Source organism: Bemisia tabaci, chromosome 3 (assembly GCF_918797505.1).
Source record: "Bemisia tabaci chromosome 3, PGI_BMITA_v3".
NCBI classification, from domain to species: Eukaryota; Metazoa; Arthropoda; class Insecta; order Hemiptera; family Aleyrodidae; genus Bemisia; species Bemisia tabaci.
In genome coordinates this window covers 13,993,542-14,016,520 of record NC_092795.1, presented here as the reverse complement: position 1 = coordinate 14,016,520, position 22,979 = coordinate 13,993,542, and the positions used below count along the sequence as shown (strand labels likewise).

At 38.1% G+C, this 22,979-nt stretch overlaps 2 protein-coding genes across 6 annotated transcripts; one reads left to right on the top strand and one right to left on the bottom strand.

Moving 5' to 3' along the window:
- The first annotated feature begins 131 nt into the window (after positions 1–131).
- On the top strand, positions 132–12,642 carry LOC109042935 (protein D3). 5 transcript variants are annotated; one of them, XM_072297862.1, is made up of 6 exons: positions 132–1,226; positions 2,067–2,212; positions 3,189–3,312; positions 10,268–10,411; positions 10,713–10,797; positions 11,816–12,642. In XM_072297862.1, exons 2-6 carry the CDS (start codon positions 2,072–2,074, stop codon positions 11,931–11,933), a joined length of 612 nt encoding a protein of 203 aa, XP_072153963.1. In that variant the 5' UTR covers positions 132–1,226; positions 2,067–2,071; the 3' UTR covers positions 11,934–12,642. The 5 variants fall into 5 exon arrangements, with proteins under 5 accessions (XP_072153963.1, XP_072153965.1, XP_072153962.1 ...); XM_072297861.1 differs by lacking the exon at positions 132–1,226 and having other exon boundaries at positions 1,241–2,212; XM_072297865.1 differs by lacking the exons at positions 132–1,226; positions 2,067–2,212 and adding an exon at positions 2,329–2,613.
- A 765-nt stretch (positions 12,643–13,407) lies between these two features.
- LOC109042846 (protein D1) lies at positions 13,408–22,068 on the bottom strand. The gene is made up of 5 exons (XM_072297851.1): positions 21,692–22,068; positions 18,847–18,994; positions 15,556–15,717; positions 15,071–15,149; positions 13,408–14,405 (listed from the first exon to the last, which is right to left on the bottom strand). The coding sequence occupies exons 1-5, from the start codon at positions 21,899–21,901 to the stop codon at positions 14,240–14,242; spliced, it is 765 nt and encodes a 254-aa protein (XP_072153952.1). The 5' UTR covers positions 21,902–22,068; the 3' UTR covers positions 13,408–14,239.
- Positions 22,069–22,979: the final 911 nt, after the last annotated feature.

Sequence of the window (22,979 nt, the reverse complement as noted above, 5' to 3'; positions counted from 1 at the left end):
AAATTACTTGGAAAATTTGAGACTTCTTGTTTACAGGATGTGCGGCAATTTCGTTATGCAAGGGCCGCGTTACTGGTGATAAGTTTCATGATGTAATCAATAGATAAGATTAAAGAGCTATTTCTCATTCCATGTTTCAAATAAAAGCAACTTTGAAGCTTGTAATACGTGTCTTGCTGTGGTGAAAATGTGTTCTGGGTGATGCCGATATTTAAATCAATTGCACTTTTAATTAATTACTCTAAAATAACATGGTCAAAGCTGCGAGTCACTTAATTGTTTAATATAATTATTTAAACTGTTTGTTGTGATAGCCAATACATATTATTATAATTTTTCCGAAAATAATGATTCGGTTGTTGAAAATTGTCTGGTAAACATCGGTCGTGTATTACTTACAGTTAAACAAACAAACAAACAAAAAACAAAAAAACGCTGAGTGTTAAACTTTACGCGTTCTTAGGAGTGCTGAATGCAATACGTTGTTCAGAATGGCTCGATGGACTATAGAATGGGATTCCTCCCCTAATAAATGGATCAAAAGACCGATCTCAGTACTACACGAATGGATCAATAGAAACCACGGAGACACAGATTATTACCTCACTCAGTTTTTGTCCGGTCATGGAGCTTTTGCCGACTGCTTACACAGGTTCAAGATAAAACAGATTCCAAACTGCCCGTTTTGCCCAAATGAAAGGGATACACCAGAACACACGTTCTATAAATGGAAAACAAATTACAAACAAAGACAAAATCTGGAACCACAAATAAATGCCCAACTTACCCTGGACAACACCATTACACTAATGATCCAAAAAAGGCACCCCTGGAAAATTATACACAAATTTATTAAAGAATTTCTACAATGCAAACAACTTGCACTAAACTTGGACCAAGATGACAGCAACCACCAACCCCCTTCTTCCCTCGACGACACGCCTCAACTACGCAATTCGGAGGTCAACAAACACACTTAAATAGACAAATGGAGATTGAGGACCTCCAGCACTCCAAAATATTAGATTTAAGATACTTTTATGGGAAAAAATTTACAGGGGGGAAACACACTATATAAATGTAAGTAATAAATCAATATAGGCTCATATTAGAATGTAAAAGAGGCCTTCGAGTTAAGTTCTGTCCAACTTAATTCCACCATGTAATTATCAAAATAAAACAATAGGTTGAAAAATTTAAAAAAAAAGAAAAAAAAAGTTGTTCAGGCGTTATGACTGCGTTGTTCTGGCGTTGTGAGGCGTTGTTGATGATATAAAGTTTACACTCGGTCCTACATATGCTACGGTGTCTGCCGCGATAATCAAAGAGACATTGACAAAAACGCAGATTATTCCTGATGCGCTAGAAAAAGCTCCCGAGCATAATGCTAACGTGAGTATTGACGGATCACTGATCGCCGGTGATTGGCCCAAGCCTAATGATTCTTAAATTTGTCGCCAAAAAAATGGTTTTTTTTTCTTATCTTAATTAAAGCTGATTGTTTGGTTGATTGAGCTTAAGATTTTTTAACCGTTGTTCATTTTTTTTTTTTTTTTTTTTTTTTTTTTTTTTTTTTTTATCACAAAATTACTTGGAAAATTTGAGACTTCTTGTTTACAGGATGTGCCGCAATGTCGTTTTGCAAGGGCCGCGTTACTGGTGTTAAGTTTCATTATGTGTGCAATAGATGAGATAAGATTACAAAGCCATTTCTCATTCCATGTTTCAAATAAAAGCAACTTTGGAAGCTTGTAATAAGTGTGGTGCCGCATGAAAACGAGTGTTAGGTGATGCCGATATTTAAATCAATTGCACTTTTAATTAATTACTCTAAAATAACACGCACAAAGCTGCGAGTCAATTAATTGTTTAATATAAGTGCTTTAACTGTTTGCTGTGATTGTCAAAACAAATTATTATAATTTTTTCGAAAATAAAGATTTGGTTGTTGAAAATTGTCTGATAAACAGTGGTCGTGCATTCCTTACAGTTAAACAAACAAACAAAAATGCTGAGTGTTAAACTTAATACGTTCTTAGGAGTGCTGAATGCAATACGTTGTTCAGGCGTTATGACTGATGAGGTTGAAGATATAAAGTTTACACCCGGTCCTACATATGCTACAGTGTCTGCCGCGTTAATCAAAGAGACATTGACAAAAACGCAGATTATTCCTGATGCGCTAGACAAAGCTCCCGGACATAATGCTAACGTGAGTATTGACGGATCACTGATCGCCAAAAAAAGAGGTGATCGGCCCAAGCCTGATGACTGATGATTCTTATGTCGCCAAAAAATTGATTTTTTTTTCTTATCTTAATTTAAGCTGAATGTTTCTGAAAACAAGAAAAAGAATGCTCAGATTAAGCAACAAAGCATAGCTTAAATTAAGCAGCAACATTTTTCAGTCAAGAAAAATACTTTTTAGAGGCAAATTTAGGATCCTTGCTTTTCATATGATTTTTTTAAGCCAGCGATCATCCGTTATCCCTCGCACATTTCCATACAAAACCAATTGCGTGGTTTTGTTATGATACAATTCTCAACTCCAATTTTCCTAAGGACTCATTTGTCACGAGCATGCCCTCTGATTTCCGCTCATCTTTAGTAAAGGTCAATTTTAATCGTCTTTTAGATTCTCGCCTTATGTAGTTCACATTCTCTTCATCCTGCAATTCTATCGAGCGACAATTATAACATTAATAATAATTAGTGAAGTTGTTGATGAAAGGACTCATTTAACATGAATATCTCATGACAGTCCATCCAGCCTGTGAGACGCAATGTAATCGGTCGGACAAGTCTTACTTCTGGAGGTTGATAGGCAGACAAAGTCATCTAATCAGAAAAACTTCGCTATCGCAATGAATATTCGTAGGCATGCTCTGGATATACCTGTTCTAATTAAGGTTGCTGAATCCAAAATGGCTCTACATTACCTTAATTTTATGCTCCAAATCGTTAAAATGTTGAGTTTTCCCTGGAACAGCCACATTTTTTTAGTAGAAATTTTGGTTTTTTCGAGCTGATCAGGGCAAATGTAGGTCATTTTTGGGATGAACCTTAAAAGTCTACCGGAAAAAGATACTTACCTTCATGTTTCATATCAACGCAAAGTTTTCTTGTTGACCAGTGATATCTATAGAGAAAAGGCGATTAATAATCATTCTTTCCAATTCGTCTTTTAGATCATGTGGTACGATTTGCCGATGGGATTTGGGAAGACTCTGGCCCCGTTGCATGTCAAGTATTTTCCAACGTGGTTTCAATGGCCTCATGATCCCAACAAATTATACACATTCGTAATGACAGGTAAACTTACAATTGAAAAATTATTTACTTTTGCATGGTGGGTAAGATGCAGGCGGAATACCATACATTCCGCTCAAAGAAAATTCACATCTCGACCGAACCTCGTAGGCATATTATAGTGCACGAGATGAGGCTGAGATTCAAATGTTCGTAAAATATTACACGGTACAAACATTAGACATTCTTGTATTTTATGCAAGCGAATACAAAGATTCTAGCTAAAGTAAATTTTCATTTTATTTTTATTATCATTTCGTACAAAGTTGTTGAAAAACTTGTTTAACAAATATAGTTCCTTCATTGAGAGAATGTTCAATTCTGTATAATACTGTGCAACACCTCTGTTTTGAAATAGTTGCTTCAGGCGCCGCCGCACGTCGCACAGTGCAGTGTCCTTATGGCGCGTAGGGACAAAAATCATAGCTCGCAGACAAAAGCACATAGAGAGGTGAAATTTGGTATGAGAGGTCTTGAACATATAGACTATCGTCAGATGAGGCCAAATTTTGTTAATGACACTTTGGGGCGGGAGGAGGGGGGCGGGAGCACTGATACTTGAAGGCGAGTGTTTGGGCGGTAGAGACCGAACTCATAGCTCAAAGACAGAAAGACATCGAAAAGTGAAATTTGATATGAAACCTCCAATACATATGCGCTATTGTCGGATGGGGTCAAAATTTCATAATGACACTTGTGGCGGGGTGAGGGGGGGCGGAAGCAGTAATACTTGAAGACGTGCGTTTGGGCGGTAGGGACAGACATTTTAGTCCGAAGTCAGTAGCACATACAGAAGTGAAATTTGGGTGCGACCGCTTCTACCGATAGGCCATCGTTAGATGAGGTCAAATTTTTTAAATGACACTTGCGGCGGGGAGGGGTGGAGCGGTCGCAAAGTTACTAAATAGTGAGCGTTTGGGCGGTAGGAACCGAACTCGTAGCTCAAAGACGGATGGGCACAGAGAGAGAAAATTTGACATGAGACCTCCTATTCATATAGTCTATAGTTAGATGGGATTAAATTCTTAAAGCAGCACCTGGAGGGGGGGGAGGGCTGTAACAATTATAGTGAGATCCATTCTGGTCGGAAGAAGACGGTCATGGCACATTCCCCATAATTGGATCTGAAATTACTGGTTAACAACAGGCCCTGTTACCTTTACCCAGATTAAACCTTTTTAACACGTATTATAATTTTGTTTAAATTTTTGTGTGAGAAAAAAGTCGCAAAAACAAAAATTGCTCAAAAACTAAGATTATCCCAGGGAAAATCGGCTATTCCGAAAAACTGGAGGACAATGCGGAAAGACGGATAGAATTTTCGGGGGAAGGGGGGGTTGTATCAGAGTCTTGTATAGAATGAACATAATGTCTAATAACCACATGTGTATGTGACTTTTTTTTCTTTATCAGAAAGGAATCATGAAGTTCGCCCTGAACAGGGGCGAATGTGCAGTTCAACAAGTATACCCGATTCCCGACTTGAGGTCACAAAAATGAAGATTCCGTCGATTTGGGGCACTTTGGGGCTTAAAACTAAACATAGTCTGAATCTGGAGGGTACTCTAAACAACATATCAAAAAATTGCATTGATATATTTCGATATATTTTTTAAATCTATGTTTAAAGACACGATCATAAGCCAATATGCCGCTCAGTGCGCGCCTGAGCCCTGACTTGAGGTCACAAAATGAAGATTCCGTCGATTTGGGCACTTGGGGCTTAAAACTAACATAGTCGAATCTGGAGGTACTTAAACAACATATCAAAAATTGCATTGATATATTTCGATATATTTTTAAATCTATGTTTAAAGACACGATCATAAGCCAATATGCCGCTCAGTGCGCGCCTGAGCCCTGACTTGAGGTCACAAAAATGAAGATTCCGTCGATTTGGGGCACTTTGAGGCTTAAAACTAAACATAGTCTGAATCTGGAGGGTACTCTAAACAACATATCGAAAAATTGCATTGATATATTTCGATATATTTTTTTAATCTCTGTTTAAAGATATCATCACTTCTCATTTATCGATCACGTGGTTGATTTCTGACATGAAAGGACGGACGCCATATTTGTCGTTAAATTAGAAGTCCAATTGAGTAGAAATCAAATAGATTGTGGATTTGAAACATCATTCTAACAACTTATCAAAAAACACGGCTGAACTCATGCATGCACACTGACTCTCTTTGGTTTCACGTACGGCTGTTATAAAAACAAGCCAATATGCCGCTCATTGCGCGCCGAAGCCCTGACTTGAGGTTACAAAAATGAAGATTCCGTCGATTTGGGGCACTTTGGGGCTAAAAACTAAACATATTCTGAATCTGGAAGGTATTTTGAACAACATATCAAAAAATTGCGTTGATATATTTTGATATATTTTTTTAATCTACATTTGAAGATGCGTATATGAAATAAATCGAACTTTTGGCATCATCAACGGAAGACCGGGCTGAGAGGCCCTTAATTTAAGAATTTAAAATGATCAACATAGTTTTTGTATAGAAAAACATACCTTATACCTAAACATTCTACCTTGTTTCGTTCTGTGTAGGGTAATATCAGTTATCACCCGTCATAACACATGATGCCCGCTGCTGGATCTCTGCTAATTGTGCATCCGCGCAGGTTCCGTGATTTCCCCTCCCCCTCCCGGCCCTTTTATAGCATTTTCATGTCAAGAAACTACGAATTGTTTCTTCCCATCCATCCATTTCTTCAATCCAGCGGTCATTTTTATTATCCAACAAAGTCGAATTTTCGATTTTTGTCCATGGGACATGCCCTGTGCGGCGGGCGGGCGGCCAGCGTTAAAACGCGCATAGGCGCCTACAAACCTAAGTGGATACTTCAAGCATTGTAGCAATGTGTGAAGTATCCACTTAGGTTTGTAGGCGCCAGTGAGCCTCTTGCGCTGGCAGCACGCCGCATCGCTCTGTTAGGCTTTAATATTTATACTCGCATAGTCAGCGTTTTTTAACTCATAATTTTGAAATGTTTGCACACTCTGCATTGATTATTCTCATTTAAATTGATGGGAAAAAATATGTATCAATTTATCAACGGAGAATAATAATGTAAAGTGTGTTTTCAAATATTGGTGGTTCCGTGTCAAATTTATTGATTTCCAAAGCACTTTAATTTTTTCTTTTATATTTTGTGCTTTTATTGTGCTGCAGCGAGGTGTACGCGCAACCAAACGCTCAAAATTTGACGTATTTGACTCTATAAGATCGATGTACAAATGAGTTAAAACTAAAGATTGCGTGCTTTTTGGTTTTTTCCCTCTTTTATTCATTTTTGCGGTTTCTATCGGCACAACTGCGGCTCATCTTACTCTATAGTATAAAATCATAAGGGTGCCGTGTCACGCTGAGGGTGTCACGCTGAGGGTGTCACGCTGAGGGTGTCACGCTGAGGGTGTAACGCTAATCAAGTCACAAACCGGTTTCTTCCTCCACTCCCCGCTCCCCTCCCGCCGCGCACGCTCACATGACTTGAAAGCAATATTTTCCATTAGCAAAATGGTCTGCAATATAACTTGCTGCAAGTCCAATTTGATAACTTCCCGAGAGGGTGTCAAGATCTTCGCTCCTCCACTGTTCTAATTGTTTAAAATGATCTGTCGTCAGGTTTTCAAAAACTACTTTTTTTCGGAGCCATTTCTCGTCCTCAACAATTTGTTGCACAATATTCGGCTCATTTAATTTTTGGAGCATTTGAATGGCAATTTTTGCGTCGTCACCATCACTTTGCAGGCGTTGAAAATATAAATTATGTATCGCGGACACTATGCGATAGTCGTCAAACAAATTGCCGGATCCAGGTATATTGCTTCTCATTTTATAGAGCGTTTTCAATATAATTTTAATAATACTTGTACAACATAATAGCGTATATTGTGTGCATTTATCTGTTCAAATGATCATTAAAGGTAGTCTTCCTCGGTTTGCGTCGCGTGGCATGACGGGAGGGGGGTGGGAGTGAACTATCGTACTCCGGAGCGCTGCCCCGCGGAAGCGGACCCCGCCGCGCCAACTTTGAAGAAGCATAACTCGGAGACAAATCGTTTCCCCAAGATGATCTTGGGCTCATTTTAACCGTCAGAGAGAGGGCTATAAGTTGAACAGTTTTTTGTTCATCTGCATGCGATCGTCGCTGCTCTAAACTACAGAAATCTGATTTTTGGACTCATGGAAAATTTTTGACAGGCCATAAATTGGTCAAAAATTGACCTAACTATTAAACATAATATACCAAAAGAAAGCTCTTTAAACGACCTTTCATTTAAAAAAAAGTTCAAATCGATATCTTAAACCGTTCAAAAGTTATAGCCAAAAAACCGTTTTTCATATAACCCCCCGCCCCCCCCTCCCCAGGGGGGAATTTGGAAAAAATTCAACCATTTTTGGGTGTCCCTGACCATGCCCTTTGATACCTGAAAAGATGAGGAGATTTCATTCTGGGCCCAGTTTCAATGGTAGATGGAACAACCTCTTTATACGGGTGGCAGTTTTCATACAAATTTCTTGAAAACTGCCACCCGGGTGGCAGTTTGCCGTCGCCCCTCCCGCCGTCTCCAAACCGGGGTTTCCCTAACTCTTAATGATATTTTAACGATCTCACGATATCTGCTTATTAGAGGCGCGAAGCCCCTCTGGGGGGTTGGACCGCGGAGCGGCCAGGGAGCGCAGCCCCCTAGTTGAGATTAATGTCGCTTGGAAAATATTTTACAAATATTTGTAACGTTTTAAAAAAAATGTTTTCAAAATGAAGTAATAATTTCGTATAGAAAAAATTAAAAAAATAAAAAAAGTACATATACATATATAAGGTATATTGTACATCGAATATATCAAGGATAGAAATAAAACCATATATTCACCAATGGCAATTTAAAAAAATGATTCAAAAGGAGAAAGTAATAACATTTCAATTAGAAAATGAGCAACCATAACAACACCTCCTTCTCTCTCAATTTCTCATTTCCATATTGTCGATATAATTTTACATATCGACTAAAATATAACGCTTGGACCAAGTCACTGTTGCTTATTTTGCGTGGGCGTAAACTACTGGACAAAAAAGGTGTGCGGACAAAAAATCGTCGACGAAATGTCCTGAAACCTCTTGTTGATTTTCCGACGGTTACTTTGATATTTTAACGATGAAATTTGGAGTGACTATAAATTCAACAAGATCGACAAGATTGCGTGTGGTCACATCACGAACTATGTATAAAGACCAGCCAAGAGACGTCCACTCTCTCTGTTTTAATTTTTCACTGTAGTCTCTATTAATTCTTGAAAATAGAACTTTTTTGACTTTTGAAATTGTTTTGTTTAATCTAATGTCTTATGTCCAGATCATTAAAGAAAACTTACATTTTTTCCGTTAGAGAAGCTAGAACTTTTTCCCGCCCTAGATTTAGCAGGTTCTAAATGCGTGTTATTCGTTGTCATTAGATCAAATAGGCAAAAATAGATTTTATATTTTAGGACAGTCGCAACTTCAGAAATTTAGTTGCGAGCTGCCTTTCTCTTGTTAGCACTTAATATTACATTTCACCGATGCACAATCGCTTAAGCTATTCAATGGAGAGAGGGTCTTGTTTTGTTTTGCCTTATTGTTAACGTTTTCCATTTTTTGGATAATAAGTTTTTACCGCAGTTGAATGTACTACGCACTGCTTACTAAAACTAATCTCATTCAGACGTGCTGCCGTGCTATGCTAAGGAAAAACGCCGCATGAACATTCGAAAGTTGCCAAAAATGTTGAGGAAAATTGTCAATAGTTTTCCTTGAAATTTCCAGACTTCTTAGATTAAATTACAAACAAAATTACCTGAGAAATTGGAAGAAAAATATTCACAAAGTTTCTTGAAAATTAGTGATTTTTCAAAGGAAATTTGGCAACGCCTGAAGGCTCATACGGCGTTTTTTCTTAGCATGGCAGAATAATAATCAATACATCGGGCATTCAGATTCCCATAGGTTTTGGGAACACTTTAATACATTTATCGAGAATGTAAACTAAGCTATTAGACAGTACCAATTTCAGATCCGGATTTGTGTCAGCGAGAAAAAAAAGGAAGAAAAAAACGCATGAGAAGAAAGCAATTCTTAGTGAGGTAGTTTGAAGGGTTTTGTGTGTAAGTGCATTTGGATGTAGAATTTGAAAGTTATTGCTCCCGACGTAGCTGTTTTCTCGACGACACAATGGGCCTGTTGCATGCAAGAGATACAGCCGCGCGAATAGACTTTATAGAGGTTAAATGACACGAAAATTACGATGGTCACATTGAAAAAGTCTGAAATACACTCCTTACTGAGCAATTTGCGTTGTTAGGAACGCGCTTTTTCAAATTTCCCGCGTCTGGGGGCAATTTTCTAATCACCGGAAACGAGCAAATGGCGGGCTCGGTGATTTCCGGAAGATGCCGAGTCGTTGTTGTTGTTGTTGTTGTTATTTTTTCCTTCAGTTTGTTCACAAACCCAACGTGATCTCTTATAGTGGTCCATATACGCTTTATGCGGTCACCAAATCGATCAACTTTTAAATATCCAACGCAATCCTTCTACATTTCATTTCACGATATCACGAGCTCCGATTTTTAGGTTATGTTGTCAGTTTTAGTTGACCGGAAATAGCTGCGAGTTGCCGTTAATTGTTTCCGTAAAAAAACTGCCCCCCGACGCGGGAAATTTGAAAAAGCGCGCTCCTAACAACGCAAATTGCGCAGTAAGGAGTGTATTTCAGACTTTTTTAATGTGACCATCGTAATTTTCATGTCGTTTAACCTCTAAAAAATCTATTCGCACGGCTGTATCTCTTGCATGCAACAGGCCCATTCTCAAATATGATTCTTGGGTGTAAAATTACACTTGCAATCAGGAGAATGAACCTAGAAAGTGTGTAAATGTAGTTAAGAATGTGCTTTTTTTATAGATCTTGACTACCCCACAAAGAAAAGTCCAAGCGGGCGCGAGTTTTTGATATGGTTAATCGGTAATATTGGTGGAGATGAAGCTATGGCTGGAAAAGAATGTGTCGATTATGTTGGTTGGCAAGATACTTTAAAGCAGGATCGAGGTAAACAAAAAATTTTAATTCCCTCTTTTTTTAAAAGGAGACCATGCAACATTTAATCAGAGCTTCATACCTTTGTTTCCTAGCGAGGCATGTAATTTAGTGCCAACGTACTTTAGGCTATCGATTTTTGCGATTCCCATTGACTCATATCTATTATCAATGAACCATCACATAAAGATGTATGATGGAAAGTATTTTACTTTATTTTATTTTATTTTATTTCATTTTTTGTCCACTCTGATTTTATCATGAAATTTCAAAGAACCCAAATGCTATGAAAATCATACCTTTTCTTTTTCAGATCTGCATAGGTACATAGTAACAGTTTTTGAACAACCCGAGAAATTTCCTATCAACTTTACCGCAACTAATTATTTACAATCAGAGTGAGTTCTTAAATTGGATTGCTTTGTCATAAGGAAGTAAATTTGAAAGTCTGTAATACTTGTTGTGCTATCTGAAATACTCAATCAATTCAAAATGCAAAAAAGGCGTCGAAACAAAGAAATACGAGTCTTGCAATTAAATTATTACTTTATGTTAGAGAAAAAAAAAAAGAAAAAAAAAAAAAAACTTGCCGTATGGAGTTAGACTACAACGGCCGAGGTCATTTGAATGTCTCATTTCATTGTTATGATGTATGTTTTTTCTGGATTTTCTCGGAACGGATCAAGTAATGAACCTTTGACTTCACAATTGAATGTATTTTATTTCCGAATCGACCGTTTAGTCAGCACTCACCAATGGAATTATAATTAGGCGCGGGTGTTATGCATGATTTTTTGGGAAGTATGTGGATAATTCGATACAAAAAAGACCATATACTTTGAGAAAATTTGTTTGATAAAGATACATAGTTTCGATTCATATCGGACACCGAACATTTGCGGTGCAGGTAACTGAATTGTTCGGTCTTACGGATCCGAAATCGGTTTGTGTGACCGAAAATTTACCTATACGTAGAAAATCCACTCCATACAGATTTATTTTGCATCAGCACGTCCATTTATTAATAGGACAGAATAAAACTTTATTTATACTAGAAGAATGAAACAGAAGATTTATACGTTACTCCGCTGATGAAAAAAAAAAAAAAAAAATATTTTGACGGAAAAAAAGGGGATAGGGCTTAGGGACGCCCAGTGGAAGGGTGGCCACAGGGATTTTAAGTGAAATGAGGGAGTGCCAACTCTCTTAAAGGCTGTGCGAGGATAGGGTGCTGTGGCGGTTGGGTGTCGCAGAGCGCCAGAGAGCACTGGAAACGCGGATCTAGTGCGTGTAAAAAGGGTTTAGATTCAATACCCTCGTTACACTCTTAAATCCTTGGCGCTTTACTAATAATCGAAGCTGGTATTTTTTTTCTACATAAAAACTAATCTCCTTCGTGCTATATCTTTGTTTCAGGGGAGCAATTCAAAATAGAACAAAATTTTCAACCCGCAAATTTGCTACTTCATATAAATTAGGAGACCCCATCGCTGTAGATTTTGCGTTTGTGAATGTCTCGGGGCCTACTGAGTAAACTTATTATGCCTAATTTAGAGTAAGAAATTGATATCCAGATATACTTAATAAGATATTTTCATTCTATGTGGGTTGTAGCGCATTAATGCGAGGGAAAAAAATCATTTCTTGTGAGACAAGTGCCTATCTTCGGATAGCATGTCCTCAAGACACATAGGAACTTGACACTTAACTATTTAGATAGAGCAGTCGAGAAGAAACTAAGTATTTAATCAAGTTTATTTCATGACCTCATTGACACAATTTCTCTTCCTAACTGTCTTCCATAATATGAATTGGGTATTCAATAATCACGGAAGCGATTTTGAAGGAAACCCAACCAAAATCAGAACAGATTTTGTGAATAGAAGTGCAATATATTATTAAAAATCACATTATATATTGCAATATTTATTTTTAAAAAAGTATTCTTAACACTTAGTCACACAAAGCTTTGAATTTTCAAAATGTATGCGACTCAAACAAAAAAACAAAAAAATTATAAATGTATGTACATTTTGTCGAAAATAGTTTTACCTAAATTAACAAATGTCAATGAATATGGAGGCAATTTTTAAACCCATCCTAAAAATAATTTCGGGCTGAATTCAAATTATAAAAAATCAACATTAAAACTAGACATGCTTTGTGATTCAATGTAAGGATGATCGGTGCATTCTGAACAATGAAATGGAAATTCTAAATAAACTAAATATTGTTAATTTTTATACAGAGTGAGATAATCTAAAATTTCGATCATTTTCTTCGACTATTTCAATGATTTGACCTTTTCTCAAAAATTACTAACAAGATGCTAAAAGCTCAAATTTCAATCTCATGAGAGTTACTTCCCTTTTTTATGTTTGACACCTCCCTTCCCTCTTCATCATTTCAATAAGAAAATCAGTGCCTAGGTCATATGCTTGTAGGAGAAGAATATTGTTCAAATGTCGATTCTCACAATTTTTTTATATTTTCAAATGTATTTCACATCAAACCTGATCAACACGTTATTTCTCAGTCGTGTTCATATACGTGTGTATTTCTTTGAGCTCGGCTATTCTCTTGTTTTCGTATAAATGTGCAAATTATACGTACATTATAGTTTGCTCGAGGATTTGGCTGCGTTCAACTCAATGATTCTCCACCGTACATATGATTGATGTTAGGCTGATAAGCTAGTTGGATTCATTTAATTAGTTTGATTTATGGGCATAATTTGGAGAAAGAGAAGGAACATAACGTGGCATTTTTGGGCGCTTCTGGGTACCAGATGGGCCCTTTCCAGCCGTTCGACTCCCCCGATGTAACATGTACTATACTACATACCGTTTTGCCTTATGGGTAATGACGCCATTCTGGTACACCCGGGAAAATTTGATTTTCTTCTGCATCTGGTATTCGTAAAAGTTTTCGTGAAATGTTTTGCTTTTTAGCATAACAATCTCGCACGGACGTATTACCTGGTTAAACTATTTTGGGGCTTTTTATTTATTTATTTATTCATTTTGGGTCAAATTTGGAGAGCTATTTGATAACTTTTAGGGTATTGACGGAGATTTTTTAGGATCCTTCTCCAAGCAATTTGTTCCTCCTCCAGACAATTTTGCTCCCCCCCCCCCCACACACACACACTTACACACCCTCACTCACACTAAGATTTCCCTGAATTGACGCATTTGTACTTTGAAAAATGTTCTCTATAATTCAGTGAATATGTGATTTGAATTTTGAAAGTTAGAGCTGCACTGAAACTGTTTCCAAGTACCTAAGGTTTATTTAAAGTTGAAGAATAGCAAAATAAAAAACTTTAAACGACAGACCATCCTGTATAGAATCCAAGACAATTTACCCAATTCGATCACCGAACTTTTTCGAGCATATTCGCACAATTGAATCAGTGAGAACGAAAACACACCAACTCGAAAATCTGAAAATAATCAAGACACACACAAAACTGCACCCTGGGTGAATAAGTTAATCTATAAGAAAAATATTTTCGGTGCCGCCGAAAGACAAGTACGTAAGGACGCTTTAAAGGTCAAAGGTGGAGCAGAAGCGGTCACTCCTATGACTTTTTTGAAAATTGACAGTCTTTAATGAAAATTCATCATTTTCGAGTGCCGATTTGGTGCAAATTCGTTCTCACCGATTCAATTCAGAGGGTGCTTTAATTTGTGATTTAGAGAGAGATCTGCTTAAATTCATAGAATATACTACTCAGATACCAAGTCTTACAAGTTTTTTTTATTTTTTTATTTTTTAAGATCGCAGATCATCATTAGAAGAGTAACTAAAGAGATCTCTCGTAGTCAGGTTTCAGTATTATAAGTTCAAATTGAAAGTCGTCAATTCCGAAGGCTCCGATGTTGTCGTTGGTTGGAGCTTGACCCATTCACAAAGGGAAAAGCTGACCGCGATGGGGTCGCCTAAATTATACTTCTCAGCAAAGCGTCGAGTTGAAAAATTGCCTCTTTCGATGTCATTTGGCCTGCGAAAGAAATGAAACATTGATTTTGAAGTCGGCGAGTAAAAGTTCATTGTATTCTTTTTGATAGGAAATATTTCTTCATGTGCGTTTTCTTCTCTTTCTTTATTTGTTTTTACCTCAATAAGATAATCATGCACTCCACTTGAACAACCTTTTTGCTAATTATTTTCTCTCCACCATCAAAATATCCGAATATCATCTGATTTAGAGGCTGGCCAAAAAGCCTGCTCTTTTCATTTTTTTGCCAGCTAAAGTGGCATTGAAGATGCAGTATGCGTATAGTCTTAAAGTCCTCTGAAAGCCTTTAAAATGAGACATTTGACTCTGTATGCCAAAAATTATCCGACTGGCGGAGTTTTGAAAATAGCATGTTAAATCGTCTACTAGAGGAATCAACCTCTGGAACTTAGATTGAACAGAATCGTCAATTGAGTCAATATTTGACTTACAAAGGTCTTAAAAATCTCATTTTCAAGGTAATACTCGTAGTAATAAAAATAAAAACGAAGGTTTTGTCTATCATATAGGTGTGAAAGAGACTCTTCACCTAGTTATTTCCTACCCATCTAATGTTCTAATGATTTCACTACGAACAATTTCCTCAGAAAGTATGGTTGATGAAATATAGGTAATAATACTAAAATATCGCCTTCCACATCACTTACTCAGGAGGTAAATATTTTTCCTCGAAACGTATTCGACCCGTTGGCTGCTTGTAAACCAGGAAAATATAACGATGAAAGCCTGAAAAAAGGGATAACTTAGCCTTAAAAGTTTTTAATTTTTAATATTCACAAATGTATAAACAATCTTCTACAATGAACTAGAGAAAACTTCTCAGCGTGCCAATGTGACAAAATAGGCGAAGGTAGGATGTCTATTCTGATCCAACCAATCACTGTCAACTGTGACAACAAGTGATTCGTGATCTCTTTTTTGTTTGTTTCAAGTTTTCCACTTAAAAGGTAAAGACGACGCATTAAGTGATCTTTCGTTTTGTTTGTTCATGCATTTGCTGATTTTAAAATTATACGTAGAATTGCTCAGCTAAAGACTTTTTCACGGACAAAATATGTGCTTCTCTTTACCTCCCCAATGAGCGGAAAGTTTCTTATATACCTCAATACAATTATTATAGAACTACACTCACCAGTGCCATTTTGTGGATTTGGCGGAACGTATCTAGACATCATATCTGATTCAAAAATATCAGGTAAAAAGTTACCTTCCTTAACCACCACATGAATATTCCCAACCAACCAATGATGCCATTCTCGCATTGATGGCCTCTGTTTTGAAGGATAGTCAGGATCTATGTAACCAAGATAAATTGTCATGATTAATCTATAAAGCAACATCTATAATGGACCACTAGACAAGGTACGAATTTAAGTATTCTAATACATGTTTCCGAACCAGAATTTCACGCGAAACACGATTTGCGCAACGAAAATTACTGAAATTAACTCCTAAGGAAGATATTAACGTTTTTATTTCACATTGGTTATGAGGAATTTGAACTGCCCGCTCACAAGAAACTCAAAGCTCTACGTAAGTCAAATCACGCACCACAACGGTTTCAGCGAGCCTCTCAATCGAGCAAACGTTCATTTCCCACCATGTGTTGTTCAAACTACAAGCAATTTGCTATAGCTGAGCCAAAGCGTCAAGATTGAGGTTGCCAGATTTTTATATCGCAGAGACTGTCATGATAACGTTTAGCGCGCGATGTGAATCACGTAGAGCATTGAGTTTTCATGAGCGGGTGGTTTGAATTCACGCATCAAGAATCATTTAATTTCTTCGTAAGGAGTTGATTTCGGTAGTTTTTGTTGTGCGCATCGTGTTCTACGTGAAATTTCGGTTAAGAAACCTGTATCAGAATGCTGAAATTCGTACCTTGTCTAGTGGTCCATTCATTTAGCAACAACCACCATAATATTCAACTTCCCAGATGAGCCAACGAGAATGCTCCCCGCTGGATCATTACATTTAGTGATATCTCATTACCAAACTCAAAAGTTGCATAGGTCATTGAGCTCATACATTTCAAAGAGTTAGTGAATTAATTTTACGAGTATAGTTCCAGAAGAAATGTTTCACTGGAGGCGTGCTCGACACGAACACCACCTCACACACCTCAAACAAAACACCAACCTTACTTGCACTCTGTGCCGTATAATTCGCACGTGCTTCCTCCGGTAAATTAGTAAGGGACGCTGATATTCAAATTGCCATCTAATGCTATAGAAATATTACATCAATGAGTTTCGGCAGTCTAAATGCAGCTCACGCTACCTCGAAAACAGCAACATAACTGCGCATAGACGCTGACACTTCAAAGCGTTTCTCGCATATTCTGAATCCTAGGAGTAAAAGTTGCGCTCTAAGTGTGTCGTTAGTGATTAATGTTGCAAGAAGACAGTTCCGACAGGAAAATGGGCGATTTAGTCTTTTAGACTTCCAATTTAAAATTTTTCTGAACATAGGTTATAATAGTTAAACCATATTTTCCTCCGTATGCTGTCCTGCTGAAGGGAATCATATCACCAATTATTGACAGGCTTCCAGAGACTATAGCCTTTAACTTTTTCTCGATTGCATAGCGACCAATAACCTGGACTCGTGTTAATTCTTACTTTTCTGACGTTGATAATATTTGTGTTCATATTTTTTTCCCTCAAACGCGCAGAGCTCGGTTTTAAAGTAAAATGAAACAGATGGGTTTACATAACTGCAGGTGCTTATATCGTCACCTTCAGGTCAAAGTATCACAAACGCCATGCGACGTTTAATTTCCGCAACAATTTTATTTTTTTATAGAGAAACCTTTCAACGATACTGTCCGAAAATTTTACTGAATTTTCTTTGTGCTACCAATAAAATTCAGTGAAATTTCAAACCAACTCAACTAACAAATTCTCTGTAAAAAAATGAAATGACGGCTGAAATTTTTAAACGTCACATGGCGTTTGTGATACTTTGGCCAGGAGATGACGCGATATGCCGTCTTTTTCGCGATACACTGCTCTGTTTCAGCAAGACAGTTGTAACAACGCTCAGTGACGCTTCTTGAAAGTTGATAACACTGTTTTTGTCCGCAGTTTCAAATTCAGCATAAGTATCCATTCTGTGCGACGCAAGCTGCTTCATCAAGAATCTATTGTTTAACAAAAAATTTGGGAGAGTAAAATGATAATGCTACCTTGCTATGCTCGCCATTGCTGGTAGTGGCCTAATGCAGTCGGTTCTCAGCAGATCGAGAGCCATTTTAGAAGGAAACATCTCATATTGAGGACACGGTACGAATGGACGTATTTCTTCTTAAAAAGGAACTGAAGGTGGGTGGGAAATATGGGATGTGCTCTAGAAAACTGCATAAGAAATCATGTAAGATTGGACGTGATTCCTTTTGTGAAAATGGAATGGTGGGATTTTCCATTAAATGAATTGGAAATAAGCGCCAAAATGTCTATGCGGCTCTCATGAGCCATGAGCATGTGACAACGGGGCCGGATTTATCTACCTGCCGCCCACGGGCCGCCTGTATTTTGCCGCCTCTTTCTCATTCGTTTTGAAATATCAATAAAAACTATTAAGTGAAGTGCCAGAGGGGGAGGAGTGCATAAGACGCGTTTACTCGTGTTGGAAAATTTTTTTGCGAAAGCCCTGTCGACACTACTAGCAAAATTTCACGGAACTCTGCGCGAAAGTTTTGTTCCGTGAACCTATCTCTGTGTGGACAAGGCCTTCCATTTATAAGAAATGAACAAAAAAATTATGAAAGAACAAACATAAATATGGTTTAATAATTTTAACTTCCGCAGCCGCGCCGCGCTGACTGCACTGTGTTTGACGCAATGCGTGAAGTGTTCATGCAATCTTGTAGGCGCTATGCGTTTCACGTCGACCGCTGCTGACCGCGCTGTGTTTGACGCAATGCGTGAAGTATTCATGCAGTTTTGTGGGCGCTGATGTGTGTTAAATGCCGACCGCTGCGCCGAGGGCTTTTCCTTTTCATCTCAAGTCCTCGTCATCATTGCTCTCTGCGCCGCGTCGTTCCAGACTCGACTAATTAAAGGTTCTGTCTCTTGTATCACCGAAAGACGACAAAATTAGAATTTACTATTAATTTAGAAGAATTTACTATGATTTAAAAACTAATTAGAATTCTCTGGCAATGAGAGATTTTGTCGCCTTTTCTTGCTTGTAATTTTTTTCTGAATCCAATTTTTTTTATACTTACATTTAAAAAAGTGCAAAATTTGCCGCCCCCTAAAATTGCCGCCATGGGCCGCGGCCCATGTGGCCACCCCCTAAATCCGACCCTGTGGGACAAGAGCATGGACAGGACTCATGAGTTAATGCGGCATCGTTTCGATCCTCGAGCCCGGTCGCTCGTTCGTTTTAGCAGAAAAAATGATACCGATTGATCTCTTACCTGTCATTATTAATGTGTACATAGATGCATTATCACAAGGCCAGTTCAAATGATAAGGATACATCCGCATTACCTTGGGATCCAAAATATTTCCGAGCTGTGGCATCAAAAATTTGGCCTTTTTGGCTTCGCTTTCACGAAACGATGCCTAATAACAGAGCATGAATCGGATATTAGTACATTCAAAAATCACATAGAACAAAATAAGCATTTCATTTTTTTTCATAACCTACGTATGCTACTCTTTCCTCATTGTATCTTTCTGTCCGGAAATTATAGAATGGAGAATTTGCAGGTGTCTGAAATTTGATGAATTTCGTGTTTACGTGAAAACTACTGAGTGAACTGAACACAAGGATACCCTTGAATTGAGCAATTATTGGAGAAGATATGACAAAATGATCTAATCTGCTAAAATACGCGTGTTTAAATGGCAAATTCTCCATTACTGTAATTGTTAGTAGAAGTATTTACGACGAAGAACATGTCAGTTCACTGTTTCCTTACAAATTCAGAAGGAAAATATATTTTTGAACTCTAAGGCTATTGCCTGTTATGATCACTGAAGATTTAGAGGTCTAGGCTTGAGCTGGTCAGTTCCCAAGGCTTACACTTCTTAGAACTCCTTAACTTTTTAGAGTTGTCAAGGAACTCAAAAGTTTCCTCATTATGGTGAGAGTGAAGTCTGTACTCGCATCGAGTTACTTTTCTAATATACTAGACGACAGACTCTACTCCAAAGCTCAATGGATGTCAGTAAATCTCTAGTATTGTTTCGTTCCACGAATTTTTCCAAGGATTTTACTTTGGATTCTTTTTAAGTCTAAGTTGGTGTGACCATGTGACCTGTCATGTTAACAGCTCAATGTGCAAGAGTGAGTGTGAAACACCTCAAGATGATGCTCATAAATTTATGGCTACATGTTTACTTCTTAAGTATCATATGGTGTTCCCACTTTTTTTTTTTTTTTTGATCAAAATGACTTTATTGCAAAAAAGAATTTACAATTGGAGGGTACTAAAGCCCTTTGGCATACATCCCCCGGTAAATACAGAATTACAAATAAGTTCTTAAAAGATAGGTCAAAAAGCATTTGTCACAAAATTTGGGTCTAAAGAAGTTCAAATAATAAATAGTTCACAAAAATTGGTTCTTAAAAATGTTCTGGGAAAAATTTGTTCTGAAAGAATTTGTTCTAAAAAAGAAGAGAATTGCTCGATCTACCCTGACCACAAAGAAATCCAATTAATTATCAAGAAAAATTGTCAAAAATATTTGTTCACATCTCCAAAGGAGGAAAATTGTCGCCGAGTCCGCCGCACACAGGGGCCCGCCCCACGCAAGGGCAGAGGGCGCAGGCCACCTCTCCCCCCCGCCCCCCAGCCGTTGGTTTTTAACCGAGGGGGAGGCATGGAACCGTCTCTTCACCAACCCCCATCGCCTCTGGCTTTCTAGGAGGTGCTACTGGCCCCGGGAGGAGAAACCGGGGACAGCGCTCCAGACCAGATACTTAGGGGGGAAGGGCTGGGGGCTATAAGGTAAAGAGGGGAGGAACACGTCAGTACTTTGGCTCAAGCACAGGCCCCCCGGCAAAGTGCGGGCTGGGGACGAGGCAAGACGGCAGACCACAACCCCCAACCCCAGCGCAGGACCAGCCCCCATGCACCGCGGGCCCAAGGACCGATAAAAGGTTCAGAAAAAGTACAGAAAAGAAACTCCCAGCCCAACCCAAGACCCCCCACCCCAGAGGACCGCCCCCCTCCCCCCTGCTTAGCTCGTAAGCCTCCCTAAGGATATCCACTGGCTCAGGTGGTAAAACCTTCCTATGGTCAGTCGGAAGCTGAGAAGAAAAAGACGCCCGCCCCCCAGAAAAGAAAGCCCCAACGAGCCGAGAGTTCAAAGTGGTAAAAAGTCTAAAAATTAAAATTAAAAATGGTCAGAGTAGATCTTTGAAGGGTTCTAAAAAATGTTCAAAATATTGGATCAGGGTTTAGTTCAGAAAATGAAAACTGTTCAAAAATTTAAAATTTGTCAAATAACAAAAACAAAGTCTGATTTTACATCCGCAGATGAATTCCAAAGTCCAAATCGAAAGTGTGTCACTTCTACGCTAGGTAGGCCATTATTGTCCGGAGTTCCATTGTCCTTGATTCGTGTCACATAATTCCAGGCGGGTCTGGCGGGGTCTAGTCTCTCTTGTCCGTTCTCTTTCGGTTTCTTCCTGCTTCACTTCACCATGTCGTTTCTTCTTATCTGATAAATTCAGATTATCACTTGATTTGTTCACTACCGTGTGTCTTATCAATGAGTTTAATTACTTAGCAGCGTTGCAAAAGCAGAAATTTCACCGAAAAGGTCAATAAAATGATCACAAAATCTTCAATATCTTGAAGGATATTGAGGATATTAAAAAGGCACTTTTATAGAGAGGCCGTCTCCCTAAATGGAGTCGTTTCGTGTAGGTCACAAATTTATAGGTCAGAAATTAACGAAAATTTTGCACTTAATTGCCGGAGCGGTCACGCAAGTGACCGCCCGGCTTCACGGTTTGAACATGACTCCGGTGTTCCCACTTTGTACACTCTGTTTGTCACGAAAATATTTGTAGATGTGGAAGCAACGTCTAAGTTATTTTCTAAATTGTCAAAATAGGCGGAAAAATACTATCTCCAGTTTCCCTGCTTCAGTGGTTTACTCGCCAGGCGCGGGCCTATTTACGCCCCCACCCTGCTTCCTTTGCCTCATTCCCCAAAAGAAAATTATTTAGGTTTATTTTTCTTTTTTTTGAAAAAGCCATCTGATTTCCGCCCATTTGGTATTTTTGCTTAAGAAAAGTGGGCTTACCATTAAAAAATGTTTTGGGGCCTTATCGATAACATCAGGAATAACAGCGTGTTTTAAAAGAGCTTCCTCTATTTCCGCAGCTCCTTTTGTGACTAGAGGAGGTATTGCTGTTGTAGGTGTCAAGGCTCTAATTCGCAAAACCCATAAGGCACAAAGAGCGTTCAAACTATATTCGAGCCGGAATGCTCGAGTTATCTTTAAAGTAAACATCTCGAGAGAGTCAAATCATTTTTTTGTTTTTAAACTAAACTCTGAGCATATTTTCGTGGTGATTTCAAGAAGGAAACGAATTCGGCAAAATCACTGCACAGCAAAGAAGGAAAGTGTCCAATTTTTAACCATCATGAAGTATAATTAGTTTTCTGGTACAGTCAAGAGGTGCGAAAAATTTAAAAAAAAAAAAACAAAAACTTGAGACTCCTTGCATGCCTAAAAGCGGGACTTAACACGTGTTTTACCAGCCATAATTATTTGACTGAGATGATTACAGCCTCCTGTGCCTACTCCTGCAAGTATAAGTCACATCAATTGACTTAATTTGATTGTGATTAATGATACACTGACACAATTTCGTCTTGACGGACTCTGAAGTTTTCATAAAAAAAAATTCATCAGTATCACTATCATGTCACTTTTTGTATCCCTGACATGGCAAACTTTATCCTCGTTTTTCTCAATTTCATGACCCTATCGAACCGAGACACTTGCATAAAAAATACCGTTGATGTGTGAAAAATCAAGAGATTACAGTAGAGCAGGGCTTTCGAACTCACATTGCTCTTTAAGGATGTGCTTGAAGTATCATTAAAATTGAAGGCGAAATGAGACATCTGGTCTTGACTCCGACGCGCATTAGTACATTATTTAGTTAGTTAGTTAGTTAGTTAGTTAGTATAATTTTAAGACATTCAGCGTCTCAGGCCATAAACGTCTTTACAGATAATTTTGAAAATGGGAGTACAAACGAAAATTTAGATTTTTAAATTAAGAGAGGTGAAGAGTTTCAGAATTTTGGTGGTAATATTGGGTTCATCGCATGTAAGTGGGTTTGTATTTCTGTTGATTGTAGAGCAGTAGATCTGTGATTGGAGATATCGGAGGGCAGAGCAGTCCTTAAGTATGTGTTTGATGGTTAGAGGTGATGAATTACAGAAGTGGCAGATGGGTTGATTTTCTCTGGAGATGATTTGACTGTGAGCGTGAGTGAACTAGTGTGACCTATCCTGAGACGCGCAATTTGGACTTCACATGATCTTGTTTTGTGGTTAGATGTTCTTGGATATGGCAT

Bases quoted from the DNA above. Each gene is read 5' to 3' on its own strand.
- LOC109042935 (XM_072297861.1), top strand. From the start codon at position 2,009: ATGCTGAGTGTTAAACTTAATACGTTCTTAGGAGTGCTGAATGCAATA. The intron at 3,313-10,267 runs GTAAACTTACAA...CTTTTTTTATAG, and splicing joins ATACACATTCGTAATGACAG to ATCTTGACTACCCCACAAAG. The intron at 10,798-11,815 runs GTGAGTTCTTAA...TCTTTGTTTCAG, and splicing joins ACTAATTATTTACAATCAGA to GGGAGCAATTCAAAATAGAA.
- LOC109042846 (XM_072297851.1), bottom strand. From the start codon at position 21,901: ATGTTTACTTTAAAGATAACTCGAGCATTCCGGCTCGAATATAGTTTG. The intron at 15,718-18,846 runs GTAAGAGATCAA...TTGGTTACATAG, and splicing joins GTACACATTAATAATGACAG to ATCCTGACTATCCTTCAAAA. The intron at 15,150-15,555 runs GTGAGTGTAGTT...CCCTTTTTTCAG, and splicing joins AAATCCACAAAATGGCACTG to GCTTTCATCGTTATATTTTC.